The 13,956-nt window shown below is 40.1% G+C and overlaps 1 protein-coding gene across 2 annotated transcripts in view; it reads right to left on the bottom strand.

The window, feature by feature from the left end:
* Nucleotides 1-1,743: 1,743 nt before the first annotated feature.
* Nucleotides 1,744-13,956, bottom strand: part of SS3 (starch synthase 3) — a 152,048-nt gene continuing 139,835 nt past the window's right edge. Inside the window, exons 14-15 of one of the 2 annotated variants that reach the window (XM_087396091.1) lie at nucleotides 5,780-5,903; nucleotides 1,744-2,110 (exon numbers count right to left, since the gene is read on the bottom strand). In XM_087396091.1, coding sequence (XP_087252217.1) covers nucleotides 1,981-2,110; nucleotides 5,780-5,903 — 254 coding nt within the window. In that variant the 3' untranslated portion in view covers nucleotides 1,744-1,980. The remainder of the gene's footprint in view (nucleotides 2,111-5,779; nucleotides 5,904-13,956) is intronic. The other variant, XM_087396090.1, reaches the window with a different exon arrangement.

Consider the following 13,956-nt stretch of genomic DNA (forward strand, 5'->3'; position numbering starts at 1 on the left):
GTCTAAGTTCAATATGTAAAATGTTTCTATTTTCCTTGTTATATAACATAGAAGAAACTTCAGAGATCCTATCTGAAAGAAGCATAAATGTGTAGAGCTATCTACGGGATCCTATTCGCAGTTTGCAATTAATAATATGTCGAGTTTCAAAGTCTTGTTAGAATCATCCATAAGTACACATAAGTACACACTGCTACGTCCTCTATTAGGTTGTTCCAAAACTTCGAGAGTTCCTAAGTTGTCTAATATTTTAATCCAAATATTTCTAATGTTTGTTATTCTCATTGGATTTATGAATCTCTTAAATTTGTAATAATTCATTTTATTCAAATAAATGTGTAGCATGCCACATGTCCTTATTTACAAGCTATCTTGAAAAGGAAAACTCAAAGTACATATAAAGATGCAAATCTTATGCTCTAATGATCAACGCAAATAAGAGAGAAATGAAAAAATATAATATGTACAAGACGTAAGGGTTGAATCAATATTCACAATGCTTTTGCAATAAGACTCTCTTGGACATCTCAATGTAAATATAATTAAACAATTAAAAGTCATGTCTATTGTAGTTCAACCATATAATACTACCCATGCTATTTTATGAAAAGTGAAAGCACATTTTGAAATGGTAGCTTGCCCTTAAAGGAAAAGGGACCCAATAGTCAAACTTCATAAAGGATGCAAATCTCATGCTCTAATGATCAACCCAAATAAGAGAGACACAAAAAAACATAATACGTACAAGACATAAGGGTTGAACCAATATTCACAATGCTTTCGCAATAAGACTCTCTTGGACATCTCAATGTAAATATAAGTTAACAACTAAAAGTCATGTCTATTGTAGTTCAACCATATAATACTACCCATGCTAATTTATGAAAAGTGAAAGCATATTTCGAAATGGTAGCTTGCCCTTAAAGGAAAAGGTACCCAATAGCCAAACTTGCTTTGGTGTTGTCAAACTTGATGAAGTAGCCATCATCTATATAAATTTTAAGCTTACAAACTCTAGCTAAAGAAAATACGAATTTTAATGGGAAATTCCTTCCTATATCATATTTACATCTTCAAAAGAGACATTAGAGCAAATGAAATCGCAATTTGTTCACACAAGGATGAAGAGGCTACGAAAAACATTTATAAGGAGGATTTAAACAATTAATTGATAATGTTGATGTTTACCTTAATGAAAATATAATTATTGTCACATATGACATTGAAATTGTATAATAGTAAATCTAGGGTAAAATCTTCACCACTTATTGATTTTTTCCAAACTTCGCACATATTTGAACAAGTTATGTATTAATAAAATGTGCCTTAATTTAAAAAGTGAATTTTTAAAATAATTTTTATGCACTCAAATCCTTTTCAAGAATATTCTAAAATAGAGAATTTCTATTTTCTTAATACAAAAGATGGTATGAAGGTGGAGCATGTCATTTTACAAAATATGGTAAAAAAGTTGGGGCATCTTAAAGATTACTCTCTTTTATTTGGTGTTATTGTATCATGGTGATTTTCAAATGATAATAAATGTGCCAATTTTTCATGCCCAAAAAGGAACATTTTGTTGATGCTTGTTTGTGCAAAAATATCACAACATAAATATGCGTAACAGTAGACACATGGGCGATCGACACAAAAAGATCAAACACGGCGACAATAATGAGGAACTATGCATTTGGTGCTGCGTTCATGAGCATTTACATTTGAAATATACCTGAAATCTTTCAAGGCTTGAAATATTATGCACCGTATAAATAATGAGTCGTTCAAAAAACCTTGTATTGACTATTACAAAGTCTCCCACATAGTGCATGTCAAAATATGTACAAACTTTCAACATACTATCATCGCCTATGGAAATGTGAACTTCTTTACATGACTCTCCCTTCATGAACCAAAGCCTTTTGTACATTTAATTTTGGAGGATCGAAATGTCTTTTGTTTAGGTCAATATACAAAAAGTATTTATTTCTTTGCACCATAATACAACTCCAAGTAATCCAAAGCAGGACGGTTCCATGACCAATCTTGCTCCATTACTTTTTTACACAAATCATTGAACCAAGCTCGACCATCATACCACGCAGAGAGTGCCCTGAAATGAAATAGAGCATGTAAAAGAAGAAACATTGATCCTACCTAAACTCCCCATTCTAAGTCACATAATATAATTAGTTGTTAGAAGGCACTTCACTTCACTCCAATATGCATAGCTTTTTTTTTCGGTGTTTGTGTGTGTGCATGCGCGCACGCCTATATTTAAATTAAAAAAAAAAACTAGAATACACAATTTCCAACTCACATTCTCTCTCTCTCTCTCTCTCTGTGTGTGTTTGTGTGTGCACGTGCGTGCGTGTGTTTCCTCATGCTACTTTCAACAGTTTTTTCTTGCTTTTTGGGATTTATCCTCGCCAACTGGAGTTTAAGTTTTTCTTTTCCTGGGTTCGCTACCGAGCACTTTGGACTCTCTGGAAAGATAGAAACCACAGAGTCTATGGTAATCCTATCTTTTCTACTTTTGTTTTCTTTCGTCGCTCTTTGCAGCAATCTCTCTTTGATTGTTTGCAAACTCACAATGAAGTAGACTTGACCTGCAGTGAGATTTTCTCTTGATGTATGTTCTAGCTTCCCAGTTTAGGACATATGCGTTGATGTATTTTGGCATATCCCATTTTGGATAGCTATTTTGTGATATAAAGCATAAAAGTTTTCACAAATTTAAAAAAGTGTGTGTGTGTGTTGTTTTTTGGTGATATATATATATATATATATATAGAGAGAGAGAGAGAGAGAGAGAGAGAGTTATACACACTTCTTTTAGGGGATTGATATACACACACCCACACAACTTTTTTTGTGTGGAATCCATGTATGTTTTTATATTTCAAAGACATTGAATTACAATAAGAATAAGATTTCCTTGTAAGTCTAGTAAACAAAGAAATCTATCTGACACATACACTTTTTTTTTTTTGGGTAAAACCACAACTTAAATTATCAAAGACTATGTAATACAGAAGGTGAACTCCGTGATGGATATATACATATACATATATATACATATACATATACATATATATATGTATATACATATATATACATATACATATACATATATATATGTATATACACATATATACATACAGTTCTCTTGCCTGATGGGGTTTGGACTTCTTCTCGAGCACAGCTTGCTGAAGTTTGTGTTGATTATTTTTCTCAACAATTTGGGCATGCCGAGTTTTCTACTCATGAGGTTCTTTCAGCAAGAGACCTTTTATTACATCATGTCAATCCAATTATTTCTCTTGTGTAGGCTTTGGAGTTCGAAGTTCCTTTCACTGAAAGAGAATTGTTTGATGCAGTAAAATCATGTGGTAGATGAAAATCTCCTGGCTGGGATGGTCTCACTGTGGAATTCTTTCTTGAGTATTGGGATTTTCTTAAGCCTACCTTGCTATGTATGATTAAATCTACCTAGCAGAATCAATGCATGCTTGCCTCATGGAAAAAAGGGTTGGGTAGGCTTCTTCCCAAGAAGCAACTATGTGAATCTTTGATTGATTGGAGCCTATCACTCTCATGCCTGTTATTTACAAGATCATTACTAAGATGGTTGTTGATCATATCAAAGGATTTTTGCATGATGGCCTTCATCCTGCAAATATGGTTTCATTCCTCGTCGGCATATTACACATAGCATTGCCAATGTATATGTTGGCATAGAATATGCCAAATACACTGAGCAGGAGGTCTTATTGCTACACGTTGACATTGCTAAAGCATTTGACACTATCCAATGGGATTTTATCTCACAGACCATGACAGCATTGGGATTTGGGCACAAAATGCAGCATGTCATATATTGGCTCTACAGTGACAGTCAAGCTACTTGTATCTTGTCGGGAGATATCTCTAAGACTTGGACTCTTCACAGTTCTGTTCGCCCAGGCTGTCCGGCTCAGTGCACTTTTGTATGCTATTACCACACCCCCGATGCTTCGATACCTGGATCACTTGGTGGCTACTAATATGCTCCATGGTTTGGAAATACAAGGGAGTCGCCCAATGATTGCTCAAGCTTATGCTGATCATTCGTTTTGAACCCCAAAGAATACTGAGACAGACTTTTCTTCCCTTATGCATGCTCTCTCTATATATGGAATGGCTGTTGGTCTTCATGTCAATTTTCAAAAATCAAAGCTCTTACCATTTTATGCTAAAGACTGGCATAGTCTTTTATGGCCGGGGGAGATTGTTCCGCTTACTTAGTTAGTTCGTCACTTGGGTTATCCTTTGGGTTGGATGATGACCCGTCGTCAACAAACAGACTGGGTTCTTGAAAAATTGAAAAAGAAGCTTGAATATTGGAAATTGGTGACTTGGCCGTTGCATGTTAGGCTCTGGAAAGTGTAATCTATTTTGGTGGCATACATTCACTTCTACTTGCCTTTGATCATTTTTGGCAAGACAGATATTGCTTCTCTACACTTGCTTTCAATGTCTCGTTTATGTTCACCCAAGATGCATGGGGGCTTGAGCATTCTGAATATTCATGTTCATATCCTTGCTCATAAAGGGAAATTGATGTTACAATCCATGCATGGTGTTCAGCCTTGGGTTGCCATGATCCGTTTCTTGCTTTTGCAAATCACCACCCTTGCTTTTGGTCATTGGCAGTCCACGCAGTGGGACTCTCTTTGGTTCTATTGAGGGCAAGGTCAAAGGCTGTCCTTTATCTCTAAACTGCTATTAGATTGGAAGCACATTCTCCCCCATTTGGAATGGCATGGTCGTGATTCTATGCAAGGCAACTCTTTGAGAGCTGAAAGCATACATTGGTCTAGAGCTTTTGATCCGCCTCTTGTGGTGCAAGAGCCTAGACGCTCCTATTTTCTCACTTTCAAAGGTATTTATTCGGTGGCAGATGTCATTCATGACGATGATGGTACTATCCTTTCTTTTCCTTTGGCAGCTGCAAAATATGGTATGGGATGCATTATCGTCATGTGTGGCATACTATTGATTCTATGCTTTAGCCTTTTCTGCCTGTGCCTCCACTCGTCGAGATTGAAGACAAGCTTTAGGACTAGACTATTCGGCCTTCTGTGTCCACATCCCGTCCGCTAAAATTGTCTCATATTATGGTATCGGCATTGTATAAAGTTCTGTTGCCTTCACCTTGGGCTTCGGACCGAGCACATCAGATTTGGCATATGCATTGACCTGCAAAGTGGTGGCAGAAGAGACTACGCCATATTTGGGATTCTAAAGTTCCTCTTTGGCAACAAATTTTCTGGTGGCGAGTTTTGTTGGGAGTTTTCCCATCTGGGTAGCTTATGGCACGTAGATATATTACTCCTGCTGTTTGTCAACGATGTCATACTCCGTGGGAATCTGTGCTTCATCTCTTTTGGCTTTGTCCACATACTCATGATTTGCTGGGTATCATTGGACAGTATCTGAGAGCTCGTTTTCCAAATGTTGCTTTTTGAAAATTCTTTTGGCTATTTGGCATTCATCCACGGCGACTGGAGTTTGATTTGTTTTTTACTTGGGTTAGATACTAGGCGCTCTGGACTGTATGGATAGATTGCAATCGTAGGGTCTTTGGTGATCCTACACACACACACACACACACACACACACACATACATATATGTATGTATGTATACATGGAATCTTTTGAAAAATGCAAAATGCTTATCATATAACTCTTTTGAAAAATGCAGAATGCTTATCATAGAACTCTGGGTTGAACCACTACCTATTCAATGCATAGTCCACTCCTGGTCCATCAGTGCCATCAAAACTAAACCCGTTTGGCTCAAGGCCCTGGGACAGTGCACGATCCCTGTCGTGATCCACATCAAAGACTGTATCATTCAACCCTGCAAGGACACCAGTTGGTCAATTAAATTCTACCAGAGCGGCAACAATTCTTAGCTGCAACTGCTTCGACCTGATCTTCATGTTCTTTGACGACTGACGAAAGTAAATACATCCATTTCTAAGAAGGAAAGGGCTACAAAGAGTGAGAATGAGAAAGATAGATATACAGAGTAACAATGAAAATTGTGGTATGAATCAATTACCCAAAAAGGCTACTTTAACTTGGACGTCTTCACCCACAAGCTTTATAGGACAGACAGAATGAACAAAATGTCACCGCAGTGGGCTCAATAATTCGCATTTAGTATAAATGAGACTCCTCTCTTGAAACAGATTTATTTGTGCAGTCTTTTTCCATCTCTCAGTATTTGGTTCGTCAGAGCTCAATGCAAATCTTCTTCGAAAGTACATATTTCCGGTACATATCTTCCTCCATAAAATTTAATGTTGCTGGAGCCTCTACATGTCTAGATAGCCTCACCTGGTTTGAGAATTTCAACGATAGGTGATAACTATATATATGATGCCCAACAAGTATCTGGAATATGAGGAAATTCTTTGGTGCAGCTGGTGGTCTATGTCAAGTATGGGGCTCAAATCTAGCAAAAGAAATGCGGAAATAAATAGAAAGAATTTAGGAAAGATTCCTAATAGAAGAGCTAGGGGTAAAAGATTTCGGTAGAAACCGGAATGCTACTTCTTGAAAGCGAAGCAATATGTCTCTTGATCTCTTATATGGTCAAACTAAAAAAATGGATAGCAATAGAATGGTATATCCCACCTTTTCCAAGGGTTGGGTGCCTTTTTGAACCATCCTTTTTCTATTGTGGCTTCCATCACTTTTGAGGAGCAGAAAGTGGTGGACAAAAGGGTGAAATGGAGTTTGACAAGAAAGAGAGAACCCATGTTAACAAACAATGAGCAACAATGTTCAAATTAACATACAACAAGAGGACAATATCTCCATTTACAAGTGACATGCTATTTGCCGATTTAGAGTCAGCTCCCATGACCTAGAGGTAGAAACTGGTAGATGGATAGACACCCCTAGCTCTATTAAATCTATGAGGATAGTTTGATTGAGGATGAACATCACTTAATATGCAGTGGTAGCAACGGATCTGATGACCTTTTTCTTCATCCCAACACGACAGGTTGGAGCTACATTGATCTAGATGGTAGTGCATAGGAAGACACTCCTAGCATCTAGGAGCGAGCACTGGACCGGGGGGATCTTACCAACCCTCTACAGTCTTTCACCGGAGACTAGGTGGCTCGTAGGGATATGCAGCCATCTCTAAGAGCATATATGTCTACCTGCTTTGTTACTAGTTTTCTAATTTTTAGTTCGACATGATTTAATTTTGTTTCCTTATCTGAGTACTTTAGATTGAGTTGGGTAGGTTTAGTTAACCCTATTGCAGAGTTATGTCTAGAACTCTCTCAACCTTGTATTTTGTACTTGCGTTTTTTCCTAGTCAAGCTGAGCTCGACTCATGGCTTGGAGGTAATTGCACTTATCTTGGCCGAGCTATGTAATGAAGCTCTCTACACCTTTTCCCAAAAATTGGGTTGTCGATACCATAGTCCTGCTGGACAAAGCACACCGTTTGATGGCCAAGGTGTACGGATCAGCACTACTTGAGATACACATTAGTGAGTAGGTTGAGTGGGCACTGCAGCTTCATAGACTCTTTTGACTTCGGTTCCACAAGCCCACCTCATTTTGTGCCTTCCGGCACTGAAGATTTTTATAGGATGTTGTTTGGCCAATGATGACGCACCCTATGAGAGAGTCACACGCACGAGTACACACCACACAAGGGTATGTGGGTTTATTGCCAAATGTTTAACACTTTTCCAAGGGGAGGCCTTGAAAAAAAATACAATGGCACCAACATGCCTTCTTTGAATGCTCTTTCCTTGATATGGCGGTCATGCCATCCCTTTCTCCTCTACTACCGGTTTGTAACCAGCAATTCACGAATCTTAGACAATTCGTCCAATCTTTTCGGTAGGCCTTCATCTTGGCCATTAATATGCAGGACCACAACCCTTAGACTTGGTCTAAGAAATTCCACTAGTACCAAATTGTCTTGGGTCCAAGACAATTGCTCGCTCCCCTAGTTTTTGTACACGTGGCTTACGATCAGCGTATATTTCTAAGAACTGAGGACAATCCATTCATCTCTCGATGCCTCTTTTGTGGAACATAGTAATGGAAGCGTAATACATGATTTCTTCATGCTTGTCCTCGTACATCGAAAAAGTAAATAGTCTTGTATACGAGAGACCATTGTCTATGATTTCTGAATACTATTTACTACTATCTGTTCCTTTCATCGAATCACGGGCAATCACAGGCGATGGCATTGTATTTTTCCTCCCAGCCTCTCTCATGGATTGCATGCATGCAAGATACGTAATTTTTTTTTCTTCATGCCTATCCACAAGCCCACAATTCCCTAGATGGTTCCCTCCTGCCACATGTCATCACTTTAGACCTTACACATTTAGGTGCACCTAGGCCTGAGCACTCAGAACCACCTAGTCGATGCCAATCCACCCTCACCTAGGACCTTGGCAGTTACTTCCCTTGACCATTTAATTTACGCACATGAAATATTACAGAAGTCGGTCATCTAAGAGAAAATGCCCACCGATCTTTCCGAGGTCATGCTATCTCGGCTAGAGCATAACAATTTCTTGTCTTTGAGGCGAGACAAGTAGCCGACACCACAGCGTGATGAACCAAGTTTGTGAATGATCTTGAAATTGAATACTTGCAACAATAGCATCATCATCTGATCAACCTTGGCTTCATGATTGGTTTATTAATCAAATAGAGCAATGTTTGGTGGCCCACATAGAAGACGAATGTGTGGCCCAAGAGATAGTGTCGAAACATTTTAACCTATACACAATCCCTAGGGCCGCCCTTTTGGTGGTCGAATAATTCAAAGGAAGGAACAACCATGTTCCCATCTGGCTGAGCCAAAACGGACACAATCGCCATCCTGGATGCATCCACATGCACATGAAAGGTTTTGTTCTAGTCTGGCTTGTTGAGAATTGATGCCTTCATTGCTATCTCCTATAAGATCAGGAGTGACTCGATTTGATTTAGATTCCATTCAAACTCTTTATTCTACCTTGTGAGTGACGTGGAGGTTTGGCTACCCCCATGAATTTTTTGATGGGATGCCTATAGAAGCACAAGAATTCCACGAATGACTGAAATTGCTCGACATTGCTTAGTTTCTTAATTTTTTATATGATATCAATTTTTGCCTTTTAGATCATGATGCCTTCGCCTCAAATTGTGTGTCCCAACAAGACCCCACAAACACACAGAGCGCACACTTGTATGGATTGAGAGAGATTCGAGTCTCTCAACATTTGTGTATTACCTTCTGCACGCAGTCTAAGTGTGTTTTGCTCATGTTACACATAGAAAAATCATCTAGGAAACTTGCTAGGAATTCATTGTTCTATTCCTAGAAAGTTTCCACCATGAAGCGTTGGAATGTGGCTAGTGCATTCTTCAGTTCGAAAGGCATCACCTTGCTTGAGTATGCCTCCCATTCGGTAATGAAGGTGGTCTTTTCTTGGTCTTCTTTGGCCAATATGATTTGGTTGTATCCATTCATGAATGAATACATCTCGTGCCCTGCCATTTTGTCTATGATATTTTCGTGAATGGCAGTGGGGATGGGTCTTTGATAGTTTGTTCGTTAAGCTTCCTATGGCCTACATAGACTCTCAACTTTCCATTTTTCTTTGGCACAATTACAATTCGAGACAACCAATCGTTTCTATCTACCTCGTTAGATGAATCATGCTCTAGCAGCTCATCTATTTCAGCCTTTACCAACATGGCATAGTTGGGTTTCATTCGATACCTTTGTTGTCAAATCGGCTTTACATTTGGAATCAAAGGGATATGGAGTTGAATTAGATTCGGTGGTACCCCCTTCACATCTGTATTGACCATGCAAAATACATCCTTGTACTCTAGAAAGAGTTCTTGGGCTTGCTTTAGGATTTCGCTGGGAAGTTCCTTGATTATCTCCATCAACTTCGGTTCCTCTAGTGAACCCCACACTAATTTCCTTGACCGCTTGCCCTACGGTGAATCGTCCAACCGCCCCTGATTTGGCTAATGCGATATGCCGTGCCTTCTTGGACTTTCTTCTGTTCGTTATTAGTGAATCCTTTTGGACAGACCATCTTTGGTTGTTAGTCTTCCACCGGGATTTCTGTTGCTACCCTCACAAAATACTTCAGCTGAAGTTTCCCCTACCCATCCGCCCCTTGCAATCACTTTGAATATATAATTTATGGCTCTTTCAAAATCATTAATCCTTGCAAACTTATAGATCTCACTAACAATGAATTATTTTGCAACCTTAGCTCAGTCTCTCCCTCCTGCTAGCCTCTCCCGCTCAGCCTCCCCCTCCCGCTAGCCTCTCCCCGCTCAGCCTCTCCTCTCCCGTTAGCCTCTCTCTCCCTCTCTTTCCCCGTCCGTACCTCCGTCGTCTGTACCCCCGTCCGTACAGCCCATCAGCAGGTAGCCAATACCGTACAGTCCCATCGTTTGTACCTCTCCTCCTGTTCGTACAGCCCATCAGCATGCAACCAGTACCGTACCGCCCCTCAGTACCTCTCCATTCGTACCTCTCCCTCCGTACCAACTAACCCTAACCCCCAGTTGGGCTAAACCCCCAACCCAACCCGAGGGGGTTAGGTTAAGCTAGGGGGTTCAAACATACAGCCAACTATGGACTACTGGCCTACCCTCTCCTCCAAGTCCCCCTCAACTCCCTCAACTCCTTCAACATCCATCAAGACTCGGTACTCTACAGTTGCAGCCATGACACCCTCTCCATATGCACGGAATTACCAACAAGAAGGCTCAAAACGACCCATCCTTGGGCAACAGGATCAGATCTTTTATCTGCAGTAGGCAGTGAGAGAGCTACGATTGGAACTGGTAGAAGTAAAGGCTAGACTTCACATTCTGGAAGGGCCTAGTAAGCAGGCAGTAATTGATGAGGCTGTAAAATCTTGTAAGGATTCCCCCCCTACCCCGCAGCTAGTCCTCTACAGTCAAAGATCTTGTTCACACTGAAGTACAAACTGCTAAGAAGGACGTGATTGTGGAAGTGGACACCAAAGCATGTAAGTCAGATATTCAAGCACAGATTAAACAACACGAAGCTAGATGTGGTAATGCGCTGAAGATTAGAATAGGGGGACTCCCAGAAGATTGGTACAAAGAGGAGGACACATATAGTGAAATCTTGACAAAGATCAAAGCAAGCTTGCCCAACATTGAATGGGTGGATGATGATGAGCAGGATGATGACAACTCTACGCCAGCTTCTATTTTGCACTATAAAGGTCATGCTATCCTTACACTGAAGTCAAAAGATATGCGGATTAAGCTTCTTCGACAATCTTACAAGTTGAAGGGCACCAAAGTATGGTTAGCAGAGAAGCTTACACAAGCTCAACTTAAGATTAAGGCAACTGAATTAGCTAAAGTCAGGGCTGCCAGAAAGGATGGAAAATGGGCAGTTTACCATGAAGGCGTAGCACTAATCAGAGAGTTCAAATCAAAACCAAAAGACTCTCAGTCTTAAACTGATGTATGGCTATTTACTCTTCCAGACTATCATGTAGGTATTCTAAATAATGGGGTGGCTTTTTGCACTCCTTAGGAGCTGCCATGTGCCCTCCCTAAAGCAAATGTACTAGAGGGTTTCTTGCTGTCCCATAGACCTTTTGATCTCTAGTGGACATTAATAGACTTTCTTTCTTTCTTTCTTTGACATTAATAGACTTTCTTTCTTTCTTTCTTTCACAGTGGACATTATTATAGATTTAGCCCACACTCATGCATTTTGATTGGCAACCATTTTATGACACCTATACTCAGATTTCACTTCCCACGTGACCCACAACCTCTACAATGCCAATCTAATCACTCTTGTTGAGCGTATCTATGGCCTCCCCTCTCTTGAAATGTGTGGTATGAAGAGGATTGCAAATCCTTGGGGTGCAAGGGTCTCATAAGGAGAAGGCTCAAGGGCTCTTTTACCAACATAATCATCAAGAAAGGCCATCCTTTTACAAAACAAAGATTCACAAAAAGGCAAGGACATGAACCAAGCTGACTATGCATAATAATATCAAAATTTGGAGTAGCAAATGGTGACTCTCAAGCATGCTCCCCTTTATCCCATCATAGGTGAGAAGATCCTTATCCTTTGCACTGGAGCCATTTGCATTGTCTTGCTTCATGTTCAAAAGGATCTAACTCGTCTAGTATCCCAATGTATCCAACCAATGTGTTCGAGAGCCCCTAATACCTCCTTGGGCCTTAAACTTGTGGATGGCATAGGAGGAGCTGGCGCCCTATCTCATCTCTGCACGAGAAAGACCTAAGCGCATGCATTGTAAATTTCTCTTGATCTAGTAGCATGGCTTGAGAAAGAACTATGCTCATGCATTGCTAAATTTCTAATTATGCTCTTCATCAAGGGAAAGACTCACCTTGGAAGATGGGTATTTAAGAAGATCCAACGTGATAAAGGCTTCCTAGACCCCCATACAAAAGTCTCTTCCTCAAGATACCATATGAGCTACTTCAAGGGTCACATCCCTTATCTTAGGCTCGAACAAAAAGATTGCTTGGTAGGACCTAGCATTGCATCACGTGGCCAATGATCTCAAGTCCACCTTTCACGTACAGAAGGATCACCGTTGCCATGCTTGATGTTCTTGGGATCCCATCAAAGCTTGTTCAAAAAAGTTCCAAAGTAGTCTCCTCAACTAGTCCATGCTTCCTCTATGGAAACAATGGCACAAGGCTGCATATTGTTGACTACCAACACTCTACTTGTAAGAGAGTGTGGGAGTGATCCAATACAAAAGCTAACAATGGTTGATTCCAAAATCGAAGCGACCTCCTACCATGCTAACATTATAATCCCCAGTGACACCTACAACACAACATTTGACCTTTGAACTGAAGCCTAAGGTACATACCATTTGACACATGTCAAAGGACTCCACTAAGGCTCAGAGCAACATAAGTGGCTAGTTCCTATTGATGAAACCACCTAAAGCAATATAGCCTCAATCAAGGAGACAATGAACTTGTTGTAATCTCATAGTCATAATGTTTTTCACCCCCATGAAAAAGACTTCTATTAAGTATGAATGAAACTTGTAGGACCAAGCTTAAGACAAAAGTACATCATGAGAACATAATACCCTAAACGGGCCTATAAAAAGCTCCTCAAAGCGAAGTAGAAAAAATCCAAGGTTGAGGCTAAAAGTGCCATCTCATAGTCATCATTGTCGTAGTCATGCACTCTTGGAGAATTGGGACATGTAGAGCTACTAGGCCAAATTCCTACACTATCAAGCAAAGCACCTTAAGGTCTCAGCTACAAAGATGACAAGAAAAGGGTCTAGGAGGCTGCCCCAAGCAAACTGATCTTAAATAGGAAAAGAATCTGCCTGTGTCCCTGGATAATGACGTAGATCGAATTCCCCATATCATGGAAATGTCGCAAACTCATCTCTCCGGGAAGCCCAAAGGATTAGTGTATCATCTAGGAAGCCTGCGTCTACAAATTTAGGAGCAAGTGACCAATTTGGTGAAGACTCAAGATCTCGATTAAGATATTATAAGCCAAGTGGAGAAGGTCTGTTTTCTAGTCAAATGCCTCACCACAAAGAGAGGGATGGCTACATGGACCCTACATCAAAGATCCCTATAAAAATAATTGAAGGGAAGTCAAAGTAGCACCCGAGAAATGCTAGAAGAAGGCTGGAGTGAGTACATCTTTCCCTACCCACTTCTATCCTAGGAGGGCCTGAAGGCCTCAAGCATCTCCTTAACATAATATATTCGTTATTGTTTGTGTGACTTTGAGGCACCTAATCTCACACCTTTGTTGAGAACTCCACTTCAGAGAAGAGCATACCCAGAAGAGCTCACTATAGGCAATCATCGCTAGGTCTCTTGATGGTTCGAGT

Source organism: Dipteris shenzhenensis, chromosome 25 (genome assembly GCF_047967505.1).
Source record: "Dipteris shenzhenensis isolate YYH24624 ecotype China chromosome 25, Dip_SZ_1.0, whole genome shotgun sequence".
Taxonomy (NCBI): domain Eukaryota; kingdom Viridiplantae; phylum Streptophyta; class Polypodiopsida; order Gleicheniales; family Dipteridaceae; genus Dipteris; species Dipteris shenzhenensis.